Source organism: Grus americana, chromosome 8, assembly GCF_028858705.1.
Source record: "Grus americana isolate bGruAme1 chromosome 8, bGruAme1.mat, whole genome shotgun sequence".
Lineage (NCBI taxonomy): Eukaryota > Metazoa > Chordata > Aves > Gruiformes > Gruidae > Grus > Grus americana.
In genome coordinates, this window is record NC_072859.1 from 29,350,430 (window position 1) to 29,375,789 (window position 25,360).

The 25,360-nt window shown below is 35.9% G+C and overlaps 1 protein-coding gene across 6 annotated transcripts in view; it reads right to left on the reverse strand.

Annotated features, from left to right (window-relative positions):
• TUT4 (terminal uridylyl transferase 4) overlaps positions 1 to 25,360 on the reverse strand; it is a 49,678-nt gene that overhangs the window by 16,606 nt on the left and 7,712 nt on the right. For 4 of the 6 annotated variants that reach the window (XM_054833968.1, XM_054833973.1, XM_054833970.1 and 1 more), the window contains 18 exons: positions 23,684 to 24,359; positions 21,824 to 21,987; positions 18,192 to 18,308; positions 15,842 to 16,019; positions 12,662 to 12,750; positions 11,386 to 11,437; positions 10,508 to 10,577; positions 9,404 to 9,530; positions 8,268 to 8,387; positions 7,656 to 7,877; positions 7,333 to 7,507; positions 4,797 to 5,539; positions 4,123 to 4,273; positions 3,446 to 3,532; positions 1,893 to 1,996; positions 1,467 to 1,524; positions 1,268 to 1,371; positions 527 to 616 (listed from right to left, as the gene is read on the reverse strand). In XM_054833968.1, the coding sequence (XP_054689943.1) occupies positions 527 to 616; positions 1,268 to 1,371; positions 1,467 to 1,524; positions 1,893 to 1,996; positions 3,446 to 3,532; positions 4,123 to 4,273; positions 4,797 to 5,539; positions 7,333 to 7,507; positions 7,656 to 7,877; positions 8,268 to 8,387; positions 9,404 to 9,530; positions 10,508 to 10,577; positions 11,386 to 11,437; positions 12,662 to 12,750; positions 15,842 to 16,019; positions 18,192 to 18,308; positions 21,824 to 21,987; positions 23,684 to 24,245 (3,213 nt within the window). In that variant the 5' untranslated portion in view covers positions 24,246 to 24,359. The remainder of the gene's footprint in view (positions 1 to 526; positions 617 to 1,267; positions 1,372 to 1,466; positions 1,525 to 1,892; positions 1,997 to 3,445; positions 3,533 to 4,122; positions 4,274 to 4,796; positions 5,540 to 7,332; positions 7,508 to 7,655; positions 7,878 to 8,267; positions 8,388 to 9,403; positions 9,531 to 10,507; positions 10,578 to 11,385; positions 11,438 to 12,661; positions 12,751 to 15,841; positions 16,020 to 18,191; positions 18,309 to 21,823; positions 21,988 to 23,683; positions 24,360 to 25,360) is intronic. The other 2 variants (XM_054833969.1, XM_054833972.1) reach the window with 2 other exon arrangements.

The following is a 25,360-nucleotide window of genomic DNA, read 5'->3' on the forward strand; positions in this document are numbered from 1 at the left end:
GTATTTGGTATTTCCAAACTCAAAGTCAAGTGCATGTCATAGGCACATCAAGTAGAGACTTAGGCATTCATTCATCGACCCATTCCTACTCCTGACTTTCACAGGAAGTAAACAAGGCAGGTAGGCCAGAAGAAAGCTGCAGTAATCTCTGGGCTGGTCCCTGACATGGAAACTTGGGAAGCCCAGGCACAGCCACATGCTCCTACATCTTATGGTTATCATTTTTGGGGGGTTGATTTGTTTCGGGGTTTTTTTGGTTTGGGTTTGTTTGGTTTTTTCATTGTAGCTGGTTTGAAATTGAAAGCTTCCCTTTCATTAGCTTCCTCGTAGACAGAAATCTTTCAATAGATAGCAGAAGATACCAGCACTAAAGAACTTGATTCTGACGCACACAATCACATGGAGCATAGTCAGCTTAAAAAAGTGCACTTCATATTAATAGCATTCTACTGTGTCCTTTCCAGTTGCTATTAGCAAAAGGTAAACTCAGTGTATTATACAAATAAGTACCTTCTTTTTATATTACCTTTGCAAAAACTTTCATTGTGTAGCCCAGATATTGCACTCTAGGATCGATAGCTGCATACGTGGCCAGCATTCTTGTGTTATGCTGTGCCTGGGGGGGGGGGAATCAAACAGGTGTTTCAATGTAATTTATGGTTAATTATAGTACAGTCTGCAGTTCGAGCACAAGCGATGCATAATACAATTGGAGGCCAAAAAACCACAACAATATTCCGTAAAATTCATAAAACATTTCCTGCACAAACATAACTGAAAGGTGTAATCAGGACAGTATTAATGCAGTAACAACAGCAAGAACCTTGGAAAACACTAGCAAAGAAGTAAGTCTGCAAGATGACTTGCGTTGGAACAAATTCCACAAATTGCATCTTCTTCAGAGGTGAATGCAAGCCCATTACATAAGAAATCATGCAATTTCATTGTGCCAGATGTAAGCTGGGATGAGATGTACTATTCACGATGGCAGAAAGGCCATGGTGAATGTGGCATTAACAGCTTTTCAGAAGCATTCACAAAAATGCTCTGTGTGCCATGATGCTGCTCTGCCATCAGGTTATACAGCTATGTGGGTTGGGCTGAGGCTGTGGGCTACTGAATTTAAATAATGTAGGAAAAAAACCCAAACACACAAAGCATTTTAATTCTGGTTTCAAAATTATTCCCTCAAATGGTTATGTGAGTGAGTTACAATGAATTAAAAAGCTTTCTTTGAACACAAAGCCAAACGCAAATAGATGCTTACCAGTGTATTGTATAAACTGATATCTCCTTCTAAGCCACTCCGTCTGTGTTCAAATTTTACTATAGGCACTTTGGCTGTTGTTATAGGCAAGATGTTTCTCAAACCTGGGGAAGTAACACTTTAGTACATAAAACATTTCCATTAACTACATATATAGTAAATGTAAATACAAAACAAATAATATTTTTAAGACACCTACCTGGATGCTTCTTAAGAACTTTTGCCAAACCTTCTATAATTTCTTTACAGTTTAATTTCTAGGAAAAACAAATATCACAGCTTCAGATGTTAAAACATGGATCCTATCCCAACAAGCACATTTACTAGCAAACATATATTTCATAGAGGAAAAGTCTATGTACAGAAAGAAGCAATAAGCCAGCACATGAATTTATGTAAACTAGTGACTCATACTCTCTATGTGGGCATCTACAGTAAACCAAATGTGTGTCTATAGGGCATTAAAATAGGTTACATCTTGCTTCAATTGCTCAGGATGCAACAAACCAATGTGCTACTAGCAAAATCCTACCTTTTCTGTGTGCAGAAATCTTAACTGAATTAAAAAACCTTAAAGAATTCTTGAATTTAAAATAGTAAATTTTATCAATTTCAAAACTCTTACCTCTGCATTTTCATGGCCTTCCAACGTCATGCAGATATCTAGATCACTGTCCCGAAATCCAAACCCATTCTTTGAAGAGCCAAACAAACAAAGTCTGGCTTTGTCTGACCAAAAATAGTAGACAAAAAAAAAAAAAAAAAGAAAAAGGTAAATTCTTTTTCAGTTGAATAGTAAGTGCTTACTATGGAATATTGCTTAACTGAGATGTGTAGGTGCCCATTGAAAATGAGCTTTAAGAGAGAGCTTACAATGTCACTTCTAAGACTTCACCTTTGATAAAGGAAGAAGCACAATACTTTAAAAATTATTCATAGAAAGTAAGGGAGGATAAAGCCCATTTTATGAGTGAGGTATGTTACAGAGTTACTATCACCATTAAATGGCATCTCTAACGTGGTGCAATGTTTTGTGGTATGTGACTGCACTTTCCTGTTTTAAATAAGTCAAAATAATGTGCAAAGCCAGTCACCAGTACAGCTTTACCCCACAGATAACACAGACCTACTCGTAATGCAGTCCAAGCACTATTTCTGGTTCCACTCATACTTTATCTAGGCTGCATATTTTTCCTGTGACTAGGCAAATTTGGTCAATCAGTAAGTTTCTGTAACCATAACATACTGTTCAAGAAGATACAAGCAATAAGATTAATATAGTTTATGGGACATTCTTTCCCAATTATTTTGTTTACATTTTTGTTTGAATCACAATATTATAATGCATTTTCATGCTTGTAAAGGAAAGTGAAATTATGCAACTGAGAGGAAGCAATTTCTTCCTAATTGAAAAGGACACATTTATCTGTTCAACTGAAATCAGTGCTAGAAAAATATATATAACATCTATTCACAGCTTTTTCCTAACCTTTACTAGAATGGGAAATCTTAAGCCTTTCAAGGTTCTGTAACAGGTCTCAATCCTCAGCTGCTGCCAGTAAGTGGAGGGCACAGCCGGACGTGGATGGAAGTGCAGTTCACAGTTCCTTGACCACAGGCCAGCTGCAGCGGAACAGATGGCCTTCTGTGTAAAGCCACGGACTGGAATTCAGGAGACCTGGGTTTGGTACCTGGCACCAGCACTGTTTTACAACACCTCCAAAACATCACTTTTCATCTCTGTGCCTTGACTTCCATCATTGTGGTAAGATACGTTTGCCTTTTTTATAAAAGGGATGTGAAGATGACAAAGTCATTAAGATTTCCAAGAGACTTAACCACTGGTGACTAGGCAACAGAAGTACTTGGCCCATGACCCAGGTAACACTAAACTCAACTGGCCAGGGCCTATTCAAATTTTTTGTCCTGACTGCAATAGTCCTATATCTGCATTATTACTCTTGCACCTCTTCCTCCCCTCTAGGAACATTTCTGTAGAATAGCACTGAGGGATGTTCAGTTTAGAAGTCAGCAAGATAACTTTACATACAAAGGGAAAAGAGATGTCACTGCTTTACGCGAGGAAAAAGAGCAATAATGAGAGAGATCACATATTCATGCTCTGGGCAGCATACATGAAGAAAGCATTATCAAGAATCACTACCTACTGTTACATACCATTATACTCTTTTCGAATAAATCTTTCCAAACTTGCCAGAATTTGTTCTCTGTTTTGTTGCTCAGATAAAGGAGGGGATAATTCATCTAAGTAAAAACAAGTTAAAACACAGTCAGACATGACATTCAGCTACCTCAAAAATCTTTTTCAGCTAATTAAAAGCATTGGATACTTTTTGTTGCATTTATGTTCCTTGAGTATGTGTTTTTCTTTTGTATGATATCATTAGAGTTAGGATTTTACTTCAGACGTCTGATTTTTCTGCAATTATTCAAACAAAGAGTGAGTTGGTGGGCACCTGGCATCCAGCCAAGACCAACCGACCACAGCACCCAAAGGGTTTTGTTTGGTTTTTTTTTCCCAAAAGAAGCCATAGAATTTGACAACCACCAAAACTAGTTTTGCCCAGAGCCTAATTTCTGGGAACACTAGTAACTTTTTACAAACCCAGTGAAAAATCCTGTACAGTATTAGTTTCTTAAATCTCTTATAAGAATTTGATATCACAACCATGGATTATATGAAAACAAAAAAATATTGATCAATCTGTAGCCTAGGGTACCTGGAAGACCTTCTTCCCACTGAATTTACTGGAGTACTTTAACCCTACAGATTTTATTTTTTCCAGATTATAGATCACAGTTTGCAGTGGAGCACAAACACTTTTCCAACTTACCAAAACATCTTTTACACACTATATCAAGTATTTCTCGAAATCTGTCCGTCATCGGTGGTAGTGGTTTTAGATCAATTTTCTTGAAATCCTCTGGGCAGTCGTTTTTGGAATGTCCATCCCGTTTGCAGATGCTGCATACTATAGTTGGTGGCTTTTTTGGGAAAAAAAAAGTGCACAAATACGATTTTACTTTTAAGGTAGTTGAACACACCTAACATTTTCATGTAAACCATGCAACCAAGAACATTTAACATCTGAACAGCAACAGAGTCTCTACAAAGAACAGAAGAACGCCTCTCAGCAGGCTGCATTTAGTTCTCACAGTGCATAAAAGCACCTGGAAATTCTACAAGAAAGGAGGAGAAAAAACCCCCATGAAACAACCAGAAAACAAAACCCAGGTGGGGTTTTTTTGGGTTGGTTTTTTTTTTTGGTGGGAATTAGAAAGCTTTGCACAAGATGGGGGCAACAGAGCATCTAGTCTAAATGGCATACACCTTCGGTGTTTTCCAGCCCTGAGTAACAGGTACTCTAAAAAGGCTATAGCTACTATTCATAACAGAGACTGAAACAATCACTGGGAGAATCTTGTCATCCATCCATCCTTAGTTTTAGTGATTTAAAAGTAATGACTCACTGATACATGACCAGCACTGCTTAAATACAGAGCTTACCTTTCCCGAAGTCAAAATAAACTTATCAAACACATAATGCATTTCTTCTGTAGAGAGTCTGCCTTCATCTTTGAGATCATGAGCTTCCACCATTACTTTGCAGTTGGGCGAGGTAGCTGGTGTGCCAGTGCACTTATTCTTCTGAGAAGACTCTGTTACCAAACTCTGTCTACTTTCAGCATCAGAAAATTCGTTACTAGAATTTGTGTCATAGGTCTGATGTTCACTGCAGTTACAATGGTGGCTTAGCTCACCTTCAGTTACACAAACTGAAATTTCTAAATCATCCCTCCCTTTAAGTGATTTTTGCTTTACTTCACAGCATTCAGTAGAAATTAGGGATAAAGCTTCTTCTTTGTCTTCATCATAACTAGAGTCCAATGTTGAAAGTAGCAAAGAGTCTACGTTCCTGGAAGTACATCTTTTGGCTACAGCTTCTACCACTTCATTACATTCAAGTTCAATCTCTGGTATGTTACATCCACTTCCTATATTTTGTTTATCTACAACTTTTTCCCCTTGTGGAAGGCAACAGTTGGCTACAGGCTCTTCAGATCTCGTGGATTTCTTATTATTCATTTTCCCTTTTTCTTTTTTCTTGGTATCTGGCTTGGATTTAATCCCATCTTTACTTTGCGGACATGCAAAATATTTATACGCTGTCCTAAATCGCTCCAGGATGTACTCAAATACCATCTGGCTATTAAGACTTCGTGCAACATTCCTCTTTAGTGCAAAAGGATCTAGGAAGAAAAATAAATTAAAAATCATTAGTAATCTTCAATTTCCACATTTCACTAAAGCAGCTGAAATATCCAAGTTATGATACGGCAGTTAAAAAGAGATTCTTATAATTCAGAATTGTATTTGGATATACTTAAGAGAACACAGGGCCCACAAGTTTTTTTGGACTTCTTCCATACAAAACACAACACACGTGTGGCCATGAATAGTTGACTATCATAAACCATTCTAAATAACATTATTTAAAAAGAAAACCACAGGTATATTGTACCATTATATTATGGTCAATTTCTAAACTACAAATGAAAATAAACATACAAAGGCAAAATAAATGTAGGCCTGCCTGAATTTTTTCCTTCACTGAAGAAGGATTTGCATTTCCCTTAAGAAATTAATTTCTCTAAGAGTAACATTAAGGTTATAAGGATTATATGAACCAATCTCACCAGGTTTCATTCTTAGTCCTTCCTAGCGATTTCTAGATCAAACATGTTTTCCAAGTAAAAAGAGCACTTGCATAGTTGCTATAAGTTTGCCTGGGAAGATAGTATCAAACTGAGATTCTGTTACTTCATAATTTCAGTTACAAACTTAACATTAAAAAAAGGCAAAAATGAAAAAGAAAAAACATGAAACAAACAAAAACAACACAAAAAGACCAACAATAGCAGGTATCAGAACCAGAATGCAATCTGTTGTTTGAAATTATTTCCTGTTTATTCCTCAATAATTTGCCCTTTAATCTTACAGGTTTTAGTTTCCCACATGCTAAATAAACACTACTCTAGTTTTAGTTTTAAAATTAAACTCTCTAGCTAGAAGTGATTGAAGAAAATAATTGGGAGAGGAAAATTAAAGCCACAGGAGTGATCTCAAGACCCACTACTCAACATGTGCTTTAACAATTCATTGCTTGTTCTTCTCCTTTTTACTTTTCCTCCTTGCTTTTCTTGTACCTTACTGACTCGTCTGTCAATATACCTTTAGTACCTGATTCTTTGTCCTTATGATTCTTTGACCTATTTCTCCTTGTCCTCTGCATCATCTCACGTGTGTTGCAGAAAAACTACTTCTTCAACATCTCTAGGAGGTGTCCAAAATTCATTATTTATGCTTTTATAAAAATATGACCTTAAATGGCTTCTTAACCTTCCTCAAATACTCAATTTCTCTAATCTTAATACCAATTCAGAACGCCGTGCATTGCTCTGTGATTTTCCCTGTTAAATATTGTTTACGTATTTTTCTGAGTTGAGGAACAGAAATAAAGACATTATAAAGAAGAACTTTCTTTCTCTCCCCAACATATACAACTCAGGGTATGTATTATCATCCAATTCCTATGGTCTCACTCCCTGAAAAAAAGACTCCCCTCAGGCCCTGAAGGATAGCCTATGGCATACCACTCAGTCTCATAGAATGGAAATACTACCAACAGGGAAAGGGACAACAGAGGGTCTGTGTGTGTGTTACTTTGAGCAGTTTGCTCCAGTTCATTCTGATCATAATGAGAATGGAACAGATAGAGATAATTACAGAATGGTAAGAAACAGTGAGACAAATTTACGCCTTGTACGTCAAGGACCAGAGTTGCAAAAAGTAGTACTAAACAGAAAATTTGTCTTTAAATAGACTAAATAGCTGACAAAATACATAAAAGCCAGTTTACTTTCTCCTCAAATTATTGGTTTAGTTTACTGTCCAGACTTCTGGTGACAGACCTGTAAGTATTAGCTAAATAAAGATAATAATGCAGGATGACTACAGAACTAAAAAAAGGGTATTAGCCTACCTTCAATGGCTATTCGCCTTTTAGGCCAGTTTTTATTCTCTCTGGTTAAGAGTTCTTGTACCCGTATGCTGATGACGTATTCCTCCAAAGCAAATTCCAGTGTGTAAAACTTCAACAGTTCTAACCACAGTTGCCCCAGTGAAACTTGGTGAGGGGTTTTGAATGCTAAGAGAGACTGAAACACATGGACAAAAATGCTCAACTGCAATAAGAAATGAAAATTCCCATTTTTTTCCTGGTTCCATCCAACATTAATGTTTGCAAATAAAAAACATGGATAAGAGAGAGAACATGGTTTTCAGTGAAATAAAGCCATTACTTACATTGCCGTGTTTCTCCTTTGCATTACTTTGGTTGTCCACTTCTGAGCTTGTTACCTTTTTACCACCACCTTTTTGTTGTTCAACTTTTGTTTTACTTTCTGCTCCAACTGAGTTTTTTGCTGCACCATTTGTTGGTGGTTTGTACTCCCACCGTACAAACTCCTCTTCTTCTATACCTTTCAGCTGGTGGTCATCTGGCCTCTTTGAATCAAAGCCTTCAATCTAACAACAATTAAAGTAGCTCTGAAACAAGACTATATAATACATACAACCAAAAGTTTTCAGCAAATGTAACAGTGATAATTTTGAGATTTATCCCCCTGTGATATGAGATATATCACTGATATCAGAGAAATAAATTCATAGAATTACAGAAGAAAATATTTGCCTTTTCTCCAAAATACAGCATGACAATTGTACAGGCTATTGCAGCTGCCTTTTAAAAAAAGTCATCAGAATCATCAGACATCGACTGTGTGAGGATTAAGTACCAATGTGGTTTTTTTACAAATTTCTTAGGCAATTAAATTCTGCACATTTTATGACCTTGCAGAACACAGAAATAACCTCAACAATTTAACAATAACGTTACTATATTACCAAAGCACTTACCCAATTGCCCAAATAGGATGGTAAAATACGTGGTTTTCTTTGCTGAAGAAAAAATATCACCATTAAGGCAAAGGAATATGAGGGAATTCCACCTTCAGCCTGACAGTCAATGTGACAGAGCTGTAAGAGAATAAATCATTACTTTTCTGATGTAACAAACATTTTAATTTAAAATCTATAATGAAAGGACAAATACTAAAGAAATGAGAGATACGTACATAGAGTGAAACAGAAAACCTGATATCTCAAAATCTACAGTTGTCACGCCATGTCACGTACAGATAAAATGCAAATTATAGTAATTCATACAATGCCTTAAGTTATACTATTTTATTATACGTTATTCTCTTCAGTTTTATGAAATTTTGTGATTGCGGGACACATTTATGTTCCTATCTAGACTTTCAGTCAACTATCAGGTATTTGTTATCGTGCAATATCTCATGTATGGAGATGGGAATTCTATGCATCTGGCTGTAATCCAATTCTGATCTCTTCTATGGGACCTCAAAAGAGATGTAATAAACATCTTCGACTTTGAACAGTTCTTTGTAGTTTCTACTGCTGCTACGTTTATGTTGTAAATCAAGAATTTTTGTAAAAACGCCTTGCTAAATGAAGCAACAATAATAACATCATGCAACTGATTTTTCAATAAAGCCAAGACATTGTAAGTCAAGTATGGCCTGGCAGCAATTTCAGGACTGAATTACAAAACAGGTAAACACTGGCTGTGAACATTGTCACTTGGTTCCTGTGATCACCGTTGACGTCTTTAAGAAATACAGCAGGGTGTGATGACAAACCCTTTTTTGAGCAAGTCAATCTTTTTCAACATGACCTCAATAGCAGAAAGTTGCAAAGACCAGATTGCTCTGTTGAGCAATCAAGGATCAATTAACTAGTTTTAAGGAACTAGCACAACAGCTTGCTAACAGAATAGTGGAAGCTTCAAATATAGTTAGTTTCACACCAAAATCTTCAGTCTCATTCTGGCCTCTTAAGGCAAGAGGTGAAATAGTGGCACAAAGTTCTTTTCTACGAACATATTCATGGTGTATTATACATTACATTGTATGAGTACCTAAAAAGAGGAAATAAACATATTTAATTATACTCAACGTTTATAAACTTACTCTAGCCCAGTAGCGGAAAGCCAAAACCAAGGGAATAAGGACAGGCTCCAGTTTACCAAGTGCAGCCAGCAGGTCAGTTGTAAGGCAAGCCACATCATTTCTGGCACTTACTTTACACATCAAACCACTGTAATTACAAATGTAAATCAGGAAAAAAAAAAAAAACAGTTATTGCCTTGTGTACACAGATGATGCTTGGGGCAGGGGGAACATGGGGCATCACATCCACCATAATAAAAACATGCATCAGTGTGTAAGAACCTGAACTTTTTAAACAAAAACTACAGAGTATAATCACATTTCCTATTAACTCATCAGTTGGATCTAGAACTTACAGAAGCTCATTACAGCTAAAAATATAAAACAGCATTAAGAATTTGCTCTAAGTTTTGCCATTACTTAATTGAGCAACCTTACATAACTCAAACTCCATGTATATCTTCCACATACCAAATAAATAAATAAATAAATAAATCCTCCAGGCCTGCTGCACGTTAAGTGTTAGTAAGTCCACAAAACATCTTCTCTAAAAACTTTCGGTTTGCTTCTCTGAATAATTATTTGTATTCTCTTACAAGGCATACACATAATCTACAAACACAGGAAAAGATATGCCCACCCTTGTTGCATTTACTTCCCCAGAGTTTCAATCACATACCTCTAGCTGTCAAAGTAACATGGACATCATACAGCAATCATGTTTTGTTTTGGAGGTTGCTACTTCTTAGGAATTTACTGATACTGTCAGATGATGTGTCCTTTCTGGCAATGTGTATCTTATAAAATGTTTTTAAAGCCTTGTATTAAACTGCTGGCAGAAATTTTAAATATCAACTGAAAACCATTCCACTTTTCCCCTATTTAACTAACAGTAGAACTGGTATTTTCACACTCCTACAACTGACGAGCTCTATGGAGCACAAAAAACAAAGCTAAGCTTTCTTTCTAGACTGTATTTTCGTGTATGAGCAATTCCCCTTTAACATGAATGTTAGCTAAATGTTATAGTAATACTTCTCCATAAGGAGTGCAGGCAAGCAGCTGCTATGAACAAGCACAGTAGAAATCGGTATCTCATTAAAAATCCTTTTCAATGACATGTACCTTTTAACATCTTTGCAAAAGACAACAGGAACTTTGGCATGGAAATCTGACTCCACATCTGAGTAGACAGCTGAGCAAGGAGAAAAAAACATTATGTATTAAAGTCTTTTACAGTTTTCCCAATTGTGTCTTTAAAACTATTACATTTATACCATGCTTTTACAGAACAACTCAAATTAAGTGTTGCATAGCTAACCAGAAAGCAGTATTTTCTGGTTACTTTTGATGGTCACCACCAATATCACACAGCCAGCAGGGGAAAAAAAACCCAAAAAAACCCAAAACCAAATAAAACACCCTTGTCAGGAAACTGGGCTGGCATCTCTTCTAGAACTTTTTTCTCTTTACAACATTTGAAATACACAAGGTTGAACCTCTGACAAACCATCAGGATAATCTGAGAACCACTTACGGAGCTGACCTATCAAAATTTCCTGAAGGATCAAAACTGCAGTGCTACTTGTGTCACTTGATTCAAGATGTGCGGATTACAGGGTTAGATGACTTCTGACAGAACAAGGAGGCTACAAGTTTCAGGTCTCGCTAATGTTCGTACACAAGTGGAAAGTGGCTTTTGGGTCTACTGCTGAGAATTTCTCCTACAAAGTTAAATACTTTTTGACCTGGCATCTAACACTATTACCACAAATTCTGGCAATCTGAACAGGACTACCTGGGCTGCCATTCTCCTGCTGCAGGTTCTCATCTCTCACTTACACAAGCACTGGTATTCATAAAAATCACATTCATAAAAACAGCTCAGATACAAAAAAACAGATTAGTTTTCAACCTAAGTAAGTTTATAGAAAAATTAAGCTTAAAACCAGCTAAACAGCAGCTGGAATATTAAATAGAAATGAGGTGCAACTAAAACTTACCACTGTTCTTCAAGATTTCAAGCACCTGTATCAGAACATCTGGTTGACTCATCTAAAAAGACAAAATTAGAGCAGGTTACATAACTCGGACTAACCTATTTTATTTTATACTCAGGTTGTACAAGTAACACTATGTTGTTTCACAAAAGTGAAATCGTGTGTCAGTATTAATGAAAAAGTTAATTGTATCTCTCCATACCCTGAAAACAGGTACTAGTAAACACATTAGCCTGCATTCTTTTAGCCTTCAGCTTTTTTAGTTAATACTTCTGTTCTAGTTCCGTATTAACAGACTCCATAAAGTTAAAACACAATACGTGCCATATATTCAACAATTTCAATGTCAACATACACCACTAGAAACGGACAACAGTAAAGAATTTAATGTCAGTACTTTCCCAAGAGTTTTTAAGGGTTATAATTTTTAAATGTGTTTTCTTTTCTCCCCAGAAATCAACTTATGTTGTGTTTCAAAGATAAGCTGTAAATAGTTCAAATAAAAGCTAAAAATTAGGACCACCTTTGAGCCTTTGTGAATTGGTGACGTGGTACACTCCACACGCAATTGTTTGAAAAAGGGCTCAGTTTTGCTTCCTAACTGCAGTATCATTTCAAAATGCTATGTGTAAGTATGTACCCAAAACAGGTATCTTGAATTCCACTGTAACACATACAGTCAAAAAAAAAAAAAAAAAAAGCAAGTTCAGTAATTGGGCCTCTAACAAGAATGTGCTACTAATACCACGTACCAACCAACAATTTTGATGTTTAAAGATAAGTTATACTGCTCTGCAGGAATTTTGTACCACAGTATACTAAACTGGGATGTGACACCTACTTGCAAGTGACTAAAACATAAAAGGAAAATTGTCACTTTTAGCCCCACCTTTAAAAGGAGGGGAGGGGGAACAAAGACCTGTAAGATTTTTACTGTCTGAATCACGAGCACTTTTATTAAAGCACACTCATCCCAAGCAAACTATTTTCATATTGTTTGAATGCTTACTCAAAAAATAAAAAAAGTTTAAAAAAATTAAAAATGTAAAAAAATGTAAAAAAACCCCACACCAGAATTAAAGTTATCTAATAAGAAATGAAAAATGAAAACTTTATCCATTGAACTCATAGCACTCCTGACACCAAATCAAAGATTATATGCTTTGTGCTATTCCAGCACCACGTGCCCCAATAGAAGATGAAGGCAATGGAGTAGAAATAAGTGTTGATGGCCTTGATTTAAAAAAGTCTTAGTTAATACAAGATAGTATCTACACACCTTAGGGGGGAATTTGATATCAATGTTAACATCGCTGGTCTTAAAAGCAAATCTAGTTAAACAGGAGCCATACATCCTCAGTGAACAATCTGGAAGAGAGAGAAACATAATTATTTAACAGCTAGTAAATAAATTATTCTTTAATGGTTGATGCATACCTTGCTTTAGATACTGTACCTCCCAAGCGGTACTCCCAGATTAGTGAATATTGAACCACTTTCTCACTCCTGTGAAGGCTATGCATTTCAACAACACAGCATCACAGGAAAATGGATAATTCAAATAGAGTAATTACTAAATATCCAAAACTTTTCAAGTCGTTTTAAAGTATTTTTGCAATGCAGCTTTAGTTTTGTTTGTTCTTAATATAAAATTAAATATAAAATAGTAATAACTGTCACCATCTCAGTGCAGGATTTTATTTAACAGCTTGATTTCATTGTAGCAGTTAGCCAACTATAAAATTCTTTGTTGCCTCATACACTTTTGTCAAAAAATTTTTTATGTGTGCTACAATCTGTTAATTTCATTTGCAAGTTCCTATGCACAATTCATTAAAACCATGCATATAAAATGTAACTTCGATATAATCCAAGACACAAAGTACGGTATCCATTTAGTGATTTTGTAGTTAATACATTACCTTTCCTGCAAAGATGTACAACAGATCTAAACTAATTAGAATATGAGAAATGTCATTCCACTCCATAAACGAGAATTTATCCCACTTCCTAATATATTTTTTGTAGATTAAAACCTTCCTGTAATACATATTAGAGCTCTGACATATTTCTATCAGCTGAAAATTGAGACTATTCTCAATCCCTTTCAAATCCAACACTCTGCTCAAGCAGGGTCACCTACAGCAGGCTGCCTCATCCAGTTGGGTTTTGAAAATCTCCAAGAATGGAGAGTTCAGCACCTCTTTAGGCAACCTGTGCCACTGTCCAACCAGCCTCACAGTGAAGAGGGTTTTTCTTGTATTTTTTCTTAGTGCCTTTATTTGTGTTCTGACCAAACTCTCTCAAACAGAACCGTAACAAAATAATTCTTAAAAGAGAAAATAAATCTTACACATACACAGCTTCAAACAAACCTTTCTCTGTTTTTCACTACTTAGAAACTAGCTCTCTCAAAATGAATTTCTGTATGGTAAATAATAATGACAATAATAATAATGCATTGTAATTATTTCCAATGGCTTTTCATTGTAGGAAGAATTTTTGCATAGTTCTAATGCGAGCTCAAGAGAAAATCATGCCAGAACATCCCATGTTTTCTACACTGTGCATGAATTAATTTTTTCCTAATTTACAAGTTTGGAAAACACATTCACTAAAACATAGCAGGCTTTGAAAAGTGGAATAACAAATTGTTTACTACTACAGACTCCCCCTCAACTACTACTACACCTCCACAACAGCTCATCAGTCCAAACAAGTCAGCCAGCCAAGTAACACTAACAGAGCTATTTTCATGAGCATGTAAAAGAAATCATTTTCTTTATGCTAATACACTATCAATGGAAAACTCAGTAGCGTGTCAGAACAGACGTTTGCACTAGGAGCCACATATGGCAGTATTATAGAGCAAACAGATCAGCAACTTCCACCCTACAAACCCCTCTTCTATTCAGCACCTTATGTTTAAGCATATATTTAATACAGCTCCTAAAACTAAACATGATCATCCTGCAGCAAACAAAATCTTTCTTACTACTGTATTTTTATAGAGCAAAGGGAAAAAAAAGTTATTTCTAAAATAAAAGGACAGTATAGAATATCAACCCAGTTTCAATATATATGAAATAAAAAGTTTGAAAACTTATTTTTTGTCAATGAGATTAATACTTCCTTCTATTCAGATTAACTGAAAAATAAACCGTTATTAATATGTCAACACTACCGTAGCTCCAAAAATCAGCTCAGACTCCCAGTGTATTAACTATAGGAGATGATGGGAAATCAATGCAAAAAAGCAAATGTCAAAGATTATCTTATTGTTATATTATATTACTTTATTCTCCAATAGTAGTATAAATTGGATTTGAATATTTAACATGTCATATTGAAGTAACATACTATGCTACTGAAGGGGGGAGGAGGAGGATTCAACTTATTCAATTTTTTTTTTTCTAACTCTATTAATGCACTGAACTGTATTGCCACACAAGCAAAAAAATGGGACTAAGCATTTAATGTACTCAGACTTACTTTTTTTAATTATTCTTATTTTTAATCAATATAAAGCAATCAAGAAAAAGGCAGGTGAGGTATAATATTTATAAGTGGTTAAGTAAATGTAGTATTTTGACCTATTTAAGACAATTCAAGAGACTTTGGGAAGCTATAGTTGATGTCAAAGTACAGCTCTCCTCATTTTAGGACCCATTAACCGTAAATATACATGAGAAATACCTGTTAAACAATAATCCTTGTTGATTTTAATTACTTGTTTTAATGAACAGTTACTGATTAGTAACTGCAGATATTTCAGATCACAATTAAGTACTGAAAACGTCTCATATGCTTACCAAAATCACTCATAGCTGAGGTCTTTCCCCCCCAACCTAGAACTATGCTTTAAAAAAATTGCCTCATGCAACTTTCATCTGCCCTGGAAGATGTTATAAACAACTGAAGGACCATTAGGAAAAAATACATTTCAAAATCCTTCTCATTTTCCCTCCTGCTACGTTTATATTAGTTTAATTAAGCACACTTGCAAAAAAACCCAAAAAAACAATCTCTACTGTAACAGCCACAGATATTCGGTAATGCCAGGTAAGGTGCAGGTGGAAAGGTTTCTAGGACTACAGCCTGAGGGAGATCCTCAGTGGCTGAGGCTTTAAACACAACCAGGAAGGAAATATTTCATGCCCTGGAAATTTCCAATCTTCATCAGAAATCACTTTAAAGAGGACCAATAGTTTCAATAAACACATACCAGAAAGAAGCAAAAACAAGCACAATGATATTTTCCTCTTTTTGTAGGTTTGTTAGCTCCTTTTAAATCAATGCCAATCTGTATTAAAATGGCTGTATATATTATTATTTTATCATATAAAGATAATTTAACCCCAAATGCATTAATTCATCATTAATGAGGGTATCAAAATGTGTGTACAAATAAAGAAAATAAAAATTTTCACCTAAAGAAAATGGAGAATACTATGAATACCTGGTAAGGGCTGTTGAATAATTTTCTCCATCTCTTTTACAATTTCTTGACGAATTCTGAAGTCATCATCTGATATGCCTTGTTCATTTGCTGCCTCAATGAGTGTAAAACTCAGAGCAGCCAACTGTGCAGAAGAGGGGGGTGGGAGGGCACGCAGCTCATTTTCTTCTTGTTTTTCCTGAATAATTATTGGATGATAAAAGTAAAAACTGCTATTTTAAGAGAAAAAGGTTATCTCATACTATTGCACGATATTAGAACATAGTGTTTGCTGTTTGTGTTCTATTTACATGGTGTCCTGACCAAACACTTTCAAAGGTAGGAACTTTGCCCGGTCTAACTGGCAAATGTAGTAGTGTGGCTCACAGAAATGACAGTAGATGCTCAGTGTTTAAAAGAGAACATGTTGTTTCACAGCTGGCAACTGGGGAGGAAATCTGCTGTGTTACATTCCTGAACCACATTTTCTGACAGTTCTGAAACAGAATTCATCCAAGGAAATGAAAAGCTGTAATTGTTCCTACATAATAAAAGTAACTGAGCTGGGAAAGTTTTTCTAGAGTCACACAGAATTTTTTCCAGAGTGGATTGTACTTGAAGGAAGGATATCAGAGGCAGAAAAAGTATTCCTAGCTCCAAGAAATTTTGATAAATTGAGTCCCATTGCTGCCTTAACAGCTGGTGGCAGAAAGTGCTATTTTTACTGCACCAAATTATAATCAATTTAATCCAACAGCAAGAAATGCGTCAGATGCACCAAGTCATTTGGAAGTAAGTACAACAATCACTTGTTTCACAAATTCATCAACTAAATGAAATATGTGACTGACAACAGAAATAAATAATAACCAGAAAATAATTATGCACTAAGAAAACACAGTCTAGTATGAAAATGTTTGGTTAGTTCTAGGCTGCATCTCTCAACAATTCTGTTCTTATTTGAACAAATTTAGCACAAGAAAGGATATGTGCATTTTTAAAGGGCTGTGGTTTTTTTAATGTCACTGCTTTAGGGTTTTTCTTGAGTGGGGAAGCCACAGCTGCTGCTAAGCTTTTTTGATACTCATGTATCTCATAGTTAGAGCTGAAAATAGGTATCTGTTATGAAGTAACATTTAGACAGTTACATACCTCTTATCACTGTAATGTGGCACACAACATAAAGCTATTTGAAGACAAGTGTTAAAACCTGAAACCGCTCCCTGTCCTCTAGCATTTCCATTCAGTGGTAAAGAAACCTCATTCCTCAACTCTCATCTCCATGCTCAGATGAAAAGCATGGTACAAAAGTGTTTCCATATCAAACATGGGGCTGGTTTGTTACTGTTTTATTAATTTTTTTTCCATGATGCAATTTAGCATACAACAAGAGAACCAGAATCCTTTACAAATAATAAATGAACATAATACAAAAGTGTTATTTTCTGAGATGTAATGGCATTCAGAGTTTTCCAAGTGATGGCCTGCATATATGGTACATTTAGAGCATTAACTACAAACAGAAGTATGGTAAGAAATACATGGAAACAGGAGTAACTGACTAAATTTTGGGGAATGGTTGCAGGAAGAGTAATTTTAACCATGTGAATCACAAAACCCTAGATACTTGTCAATTTGTAGCTCTTCATCAGCATTTACAAAAACAGGTTGGCAAGAAAATCTGTGCACCTTTTACTGGATTTCATGCATGTAACAGTTCTTTAAAGCAAAGCAAACAGTAACACAGTGGTATCCAATAAGGAAACTGTTTTTCTCTTTGAAAGCCTTAGAACTCGTTTTCACATTAAACACATGCATAAAGCCAGGGAGATGACGAGTGACTCAGGAACTGAATCCCTCCCTACTGTAACTGCCTTTTTTTAGTCTACGCATACTATCCACTCCATTTGCCCATCACAGAAAGGATGTAGATAAAAACTTCACAAGTCAGACAAAGGAGTAAAAATGGGAAAAAATCAACATCCCCAACCCCACCTCCAATCCCTGGAGGTCTTGCTACCAACAATATTATTTTTGAAAGAAACGGAAAAACTAAATATGTTTCTCACCTAAGTTACCTTGCATTCTGTTACTAAAAGTATGATGAACTGCCCACTACTCAGAGACACTAATTCAGAAGCAATGACCAAAAACGTTCTTTCCTCTCTGCCTCGAAAGATCATCAAGCCCTTCCTCTCAAACAGAAAACAAGCAACAGAAATTTGTGGATCTCTGCTCAGCACACAAACTTTCACCTAAATGAAGATGACCAAAGAAAACATACCAGATAACAAAAAATTTTTTGTTAGAAAACAAAAAAGAAAACAAGAAAAAAAAAAATCAGTCAAAATTGTATTATTTTTTAACTTACCATTATATTTTTCTTATGACGTTTTTCTTTAATATGCTTGTGAGCTCCCTGGATATTTTCAATGTGAACTAAGCAGAGCTTGCATAGATACTGACAGTTGGTGTATTCTGGGGAGCGCTGAGGAAAAATGGCCATAGATTAAAAGAAAATGTTTCTGCCAATAGTGTCTGAAAAACTCAATTTTTCGAATAATAAATTGTATTTAACAATTATGTAACACTGGTAATGTCAAGGTGCTTTGCAAACATTAAGTAATCTTCAAAAAACACAGTGGAAATGGATTTTTACCCATATGACAAGTGGGGAAAGTGAAGAAATAGTGAGATGACTTGAACATTACACTTCTCAGGAAATTTTAGTGAGGCAAGATTAATACTGAAGAGTTCATGCCTCTTAAGGCTGACCTGAAGGCCAGTAAGCCGTTCCCTTGTCAGCTCAAGCTTTTAATAACTATGGATTTATTAAATCTCAGCATCTATCCTCCTTTCTCTGATGAGAAAATGGGAAGTATTCAGCATATTATCTACTATACATGTTATGACAGATGGTGTTGTTTGGCTAGCGTATTCACAGCGTACTGTGCAAGTACTGCATTTTTTGTTCTATTAAAAAGGGTGCGGCTGGCCAACACGGAGGAAGATAGCCAGTTTCTGACTTAATAATAAATATCCTCTGGATATTGTGGGATCCTCTGACAAGAGGTAAGATTATTCCATTTTGATGAATAATGTGGGATGGTCAGAATTGGAGAAACATGCAGAACAAACACCTTTTTCTACAGACAGGCTGGGAGAGATGGAGTGCACAAATAAAGAGCTGCCGCCTGGGGGACCCGAGAGTCTGCAAGAGGCTGTCAAGCCTCAGGAGATGATGGGTGCTGGGGGGGAAAATCACTATTTTCCTAGGGTCCAAGAGGGGATACTGTGTAGCTTATTCAACAGGAAACCACCAAGAACTACTAGACTAAAAGGCAGAAAGGACCACCTCTGCAAAGATGAGAGGTTGTTCGCAAGTACTCCACTTTAATCTGTCTCATGCTGCAGTTGTATTTTCTTGCTCTAATAAAACACAGCTATAGAGATTGGAAACCTTTTGATATGCTCACTGCAAAGACAAAAGGGCCCCAACAAAAAGCCTTCATTTTCTTCCAGACTTGTTAGCGTTTTTCCAATAGCTGCTATCAGTTATAACTGGGAGAGAGAAAAACCCTACTTAACATTTTCATCCTAATTCTAATACATCTATATTTACTAAAACCAAAAAGTATACTGAAAATACCAGATGTTTAAACAGTGACATAACAATGAATGAACAGAGAACACCATTTTAAGACACCAAGCTGGACTACAGATCAGTTAAACAAATTTGACTCACTATACGGAAACCTAAACCACTGCTAAATTTGGGCAAGTTTTTCCACTTACTGAGTCTGATCTTTAGGGTTTTTTGGGGGGAAGAAGGTCTAATATCCTCCAACTGCAGGGTAAATATCACTGTAAAATAACATGGTCATTATGTTTTTATTACTAATTCTCTTCATCCTTCTTTCCTATGAGACAGATACCTAGTAAGATGAAATTAAACATCCATTTGGAGAACAACTTATAGGCAGTTACACTTGGCTAGCTCAGAAGATTCAAGTATTCGAAACCTTATGATTGAAGTAAATCAAAAATATCTTACCACTCTTCTAAAGCTGAAGGAACATCAGCAATAATATTAAAAAGAATTTGGTATTTCTTTACAATACTGATCTGCAGTATTATGTCAACAGATGTTGCTAGAAAGGTTGAATCATGAATCATGTAACGCCTTTTATTTTACCTTTATTGTCAAGCCTTTTGTAAGCATCTAGTTATGCTTAACACCAATGAAATGGGCAAGAACTCAAAATAGCAAGACAAAAAAAACCCCCAACCAAACCAGACTACTACTTGAGTAAGACAGATGCATCCAAACAAGGCAGACCTCGTGAAATTTGTGCTTGGATATTCAGGGAGCTAATCCATCTCAGAGCCAGTTGTATTTTAAAGAAGTCACAGATAATGGGAAGGTTCCAGATCACTAGGAAAGAGAAACTTAAGACTATCTTTAAAAGGCTAAGGTGGATGAGCCAAGGAATTAGAGACCAGTCAGAATTAGCACCCAGAAAAATACTGTAATAAATTAAATTATTAATAAGCACATAAAAACAGGTCACAGGTGACAAACTGATCTGCTATAAACAAATTGCACTAAACCAATTTTAGGGTTGCTTTTTATAAGATAAAATCATAGGGCTTGAAGAAGCGGCAGCAGATGTTGTATCTTGAATTTTACAAAGTTTTTGTCACTTGTCATAGTATCAGTCTCAAAAGGAGACCATAAATACTATCTAAATAAAGAACAGTGAGGTGGGAGCAAAACTGCTCAGAAAACTGTCCTTGAAACACACATATCTAGACCGGTTCACCACCAGTCTAAAAGCACGTGCCAAGTATTTTTCAACAGCGAACCTTCTGGGGCCAGAAACATTCATATTTTTGTTGAAGACTTAGGAAATGCAATACAGGATGGGCTGACTACAAATGTGAAAGGTACAAAGTTGGGAGAGGTTACAGAAGACATAAGATGACAAAAATTCAGTGATCACAACAAATTAGAGAAATGGAATAAATAACTGCAATTAAATAATATCAAAGCAAAGTATCATTCCTCCTTCAGTATTATCAATTGCAAAAAATACAGGGCTAGGAACACCTGATTGGGCATTTCTTAATAAAAGGACGTGGGGATCACTGCTGGCCAAACCACAAGCCAACATCCTATTGCTGCTAAAAAAGCAGATATCCTAAACACAAATGCTGTATTTCAGACAGATGAAGTCAGTTTTCCTCTTTATGTGTAAGACCTCAGTTGAAACTGCACGTCCAATTTTGCACACCCGCTCCATTGTGGACGCCTACAGGAAAGCAACAAGATGAACCAGTAACTAAAAAAACCCTAAAACTGAAGAACAGTGAATCTAAAGAAGATAAGACTGCAGGAATGGTAATGATCTTCAAATATGTAGAAAGTTGCTTAAAAAGTAATAAACTTTTTTATTTTCCTAGGACAACATATGAGGGATTAATGAAACAGACACATTAGACATTAAAAAAACTTCCAGGTTACCTATAATGACTTTGAAATTTGTTTCAATGGAGATAATATTAAGAACAGTTTAGACGAACATTTTTAAGGAGTCATCTTCAATATAGGTGACTTGGACTGGTGGAGGGCTAATATACCGAAGACAGCGCAAGGCTCCTTTTGGTCCTGTACTCTGAGTTTCCAGGTAACCTGACTTTCTAGAAAATCTTAGGTAAGTAATGGAACTGTAAACCTTTAGGTCTGTAGAATTAAAAAATACTGTTCTACAAAGGCTACACGTGCCACAAAAGGAACACTAAGTTTCCAATCCATATCATCTGCCACGATGAATGACTAGTCAACTACTAGGGATATCTTAGATCACTAAAGTGATTCAATATAAAGAAGAAAGAAACAGAGGCAACAGGCTCTAGGAGAAATACCACCCAGCCAGAAATATGGTGATGATAATGAAAGACGACACCCATTTTCCTTTCTATCTGATAAATAACTCAACCTACTTTTTCAAGTCGGGAGATATAATCTCTTTCCAGACGTTCTTCAGCTTGTTTCAATCCTAGTTGCTGTTCAGCTGTCAGATTAGATTCATCAATAACAGTGGTGTTTTCCAAGTAATCAGTTTCCAAATTATGTTCTTTAGTTGATTCAGAATTCTTTATTTTACCTAGAGAAAGAAATAGTTATTTTCTTCAGAGTAACTCAAGGAGAGGAAAATTGAAAGTACAGACCAGTTAAGAGCATCTCACTAAGGAGCTGGACACAAATTAGAGTGACATTCCAGGTTTTTGTCCAAAGGCCGGCCAAAATCACCTTAGATGTCAGAATCTCTTCAGTATGTTAACCAGTATTTTGGAGAGACTTCAGAGACTGGTCTGCTACTAAGAGTGCTATCAAAGAGAGTTTAAAAAAAAATGGTAGATTCATTCATAACTTCACAGTCTCTATTAAGTTCTTCAAGGCAAGAAAGGGTTTTTTTTGTTATGCAGAACAGAGTACACGAGATCCTGATGCTCTACTATAACATAAATAAGAAATATTAGGCTTAAAATTTTTTACACAATACATTTTGTTAAGGAAACAGTCATAGAACTGCCTTAAAGACATTCACCCAAATGATGTTACAGAGCCAGCTGTCAGGCATTTCAAGCCCTCGATTTAGAAGGCTGCTGGAGTTACATCTGAACACACTGCGACACCTTGCCGCCCATGGCTAGCAACCACAGAGTTCTGGAATGCTGCTACTCATAAACACGCAGGTCAATTCCTAAAGGCCAGTTCCTCCAGATGCCTGTGAATTGTTCATAGTCCACTAATCTGTACAAACATCTACACCTTCAATTATTCCAGTAGTTTTTACACCAGCAAAAGTGAGGGTTACTTGTTTGGTTTTTTAATTTTTTCTTTCCTTTCAGATGAGATCTCTGCCCCCAGATTAGCTAGAAATCAAAACTGAGCAAGTTTTCAAGTCCTGGTTTCTCAGTGACAGATGGCCCCTACGGTACATGATGGTGGTCTACAAAGAGCCGACTGATCACAGGATTCTGCCATTTCAACTTGGTTTTCCTGTTAAATTTTATTAAGATAACTAAAAAAATACGCACTTTAATATTTTCCTAGTATTTCCATACAAGCAACTGCTGTAGGTGTTGCAATAGTGGAAAATACTTCAAATAGGAGGTCTGTACTGGTATGCTGTCTTAAAACAGCATTCTTACTAGAAAAAACTGCATTCTGAAAAAGTGTGACAAATCCTGAACTAAGGAGTTAACCTGAAGTGAGACAAAGGCTGAAATCGAAAAATATGTGTAAGAATTGAACGCTTGTAAAGGTAACCACTGATGGATGGTACGTATTCCAGAACTCCCTAAATTGAAAAGCCATCTGCCAAAACATATTTTATACGTTTTTAGTAACAAAAAAAGCATATCAATCACAGGAAAAAAAAAGGTAAATATTTCCCCCTACCTATAAAAAAAAAACCCACAACTTTTCTTGCAGATTTTTCCCCTGATCTTTCTGAAAAGCAGTAATAGCTGGCATTTCCGTAAGTGGCAATGATATCATGAAGGGCTCTCCCCTCCCAAGACGCTATATTCACAAAATTGCCTGAAACCCACGCACACTAAGTATCTTGCAAAGATGTTTAGGTCTTAGGCATGAGAAAAAAGGACAGCCATTACCATAATCTCTTATTCTCTAAGCAATATGCTTGTATTAATAGTTATGTTCTCTCTAAATGCAATCAGCAACTTACTACATGTGAAAAAAATATGCAAATAGAAACATTTCAAGTCCCATTTCAGATCATTAACAATTTTACCAGAAGAAAATTGAATAAAGCAGTGTTGAATAATACTCACTGAAGTCATCAGGCTTATGTTCCATTTTTCTTTGATCTGAAGCAGTCTTACCAGGATCACCAGCCTGATCAGCACTAGTCTTCAAAGTATGAACTCCCAGTGGATTTTCCAACACCAGTTTCCCTTTCTGTGCAGCTGTTAAGCTTTCTGTACGGACCCCATTCCCTGAAACATGGGAGCCTGGAAAGTTTTCTCCCACTGCTTGAATTTTTGTCTGTTTCAGGTTTTCCACTGCTGATGATAAATGAGAAAATTTTTTTGCTTTTCCGTGACTTCGATCCTGAACATTTGACCCCAGATCTTTAGTTCCAGGAACACAACTATTTACTTTGCATGATTTATTTTCTCCTTGTTTTTCAGAACAAACATCATTTTGTTTACTTTTTTTGCTGCTATTCCCACTTGGAGAACTTCTCCCGACATCCTTCACAGATTTGTCATTTCTATTATGTTTATAATTTTGATTATTTGTAACTTTGACTGCTTTGCCTTCCTCACAGACAAGACGGACAGACTTCCTTGGGTCATGATTTCCATTCTTTGAGCTCTTGGCCTCTTCCATTATAGTGAAGACCTGCTTCTCCCGTCTCTTGAGACCACTTGAAGTGCAATTCTTCAGCAATCTGCAGTTGATTTTAAATCCACTGTGCAGGCAAGGATCGTAGCTGATTGTCTACTGAAGAAATAATGATAGACATTTTTAAACTGAAGGAAAAACATCAAAGCTCTGTGTAGACAACACATTAAGATAAACCTCTCTAAAGAAAAGTGTAACTACAAATTATTACACAAAGGATGTTCCCCCCACAGGCATAAGTGAATTTTGATAATACATTCTGTATTGAAGTAAAACTCATGAAAATTTTTATTATCTTGACTTCTGTTTAAAACAGGAGTGGATATGAAGAGATGAAAAATGGCAGAAGATGGTAAAAAACACTTCAATGATAAACCTGCCAACAGCTTGCTTTTTTTCTTTCCTTCCTATTTTTGGCTTTCTGAAAAAACCAAGAACCAAGATGTCTGCAAGTATGCTGAAAAAAAAAATTAACACATCTAAAAAATACCACTCAATAAGCATACCGCTCAAATTAGCCACTAGAGAAAACTAATTCAGTTTCCAGCAAGCAAGCTCCATTTTATTAACTGATTTTAAAAAAAGTATTTAGAGATATAGGTCAAAGTATTAACAATACACCTGGCCTATAACCTGTATCTACAGATACTTAAGCACATTCCTGACACATACAATTCTCATGTAAGTTAACTGCCATCAATTAAATAAGATTTTGCTTAGCCAAAAATCCCCCACAAATACTAAATACTTTGTTTAGCTGCAGATTACTTAGCTGAACCTCTGTCCTTTAGGTGGTATATCATATGAGCTTTATGTTGGAGAAAACTCAAAGATTGTTTTTCCAATGGGAAGCTGAGCATGAGTAAGTGCGTCTGTCTGTAAGGAACATACAGAAATGACGGGGGAATCTGTAACAAGAACTTGGATTTACTTTTTAAATAGCCTTGAGATAGCAATAAAAAATTATGAGAATTAAGTATTAGGCATATACAAAAATAAATTTTATAAAACCACGGCAAGATATGGAGTTCAGGAATACAGAGTTTCTTACGTGTCCACCTACATATTTGGTAGGTAAATGCATGATTCATGGAAATTTC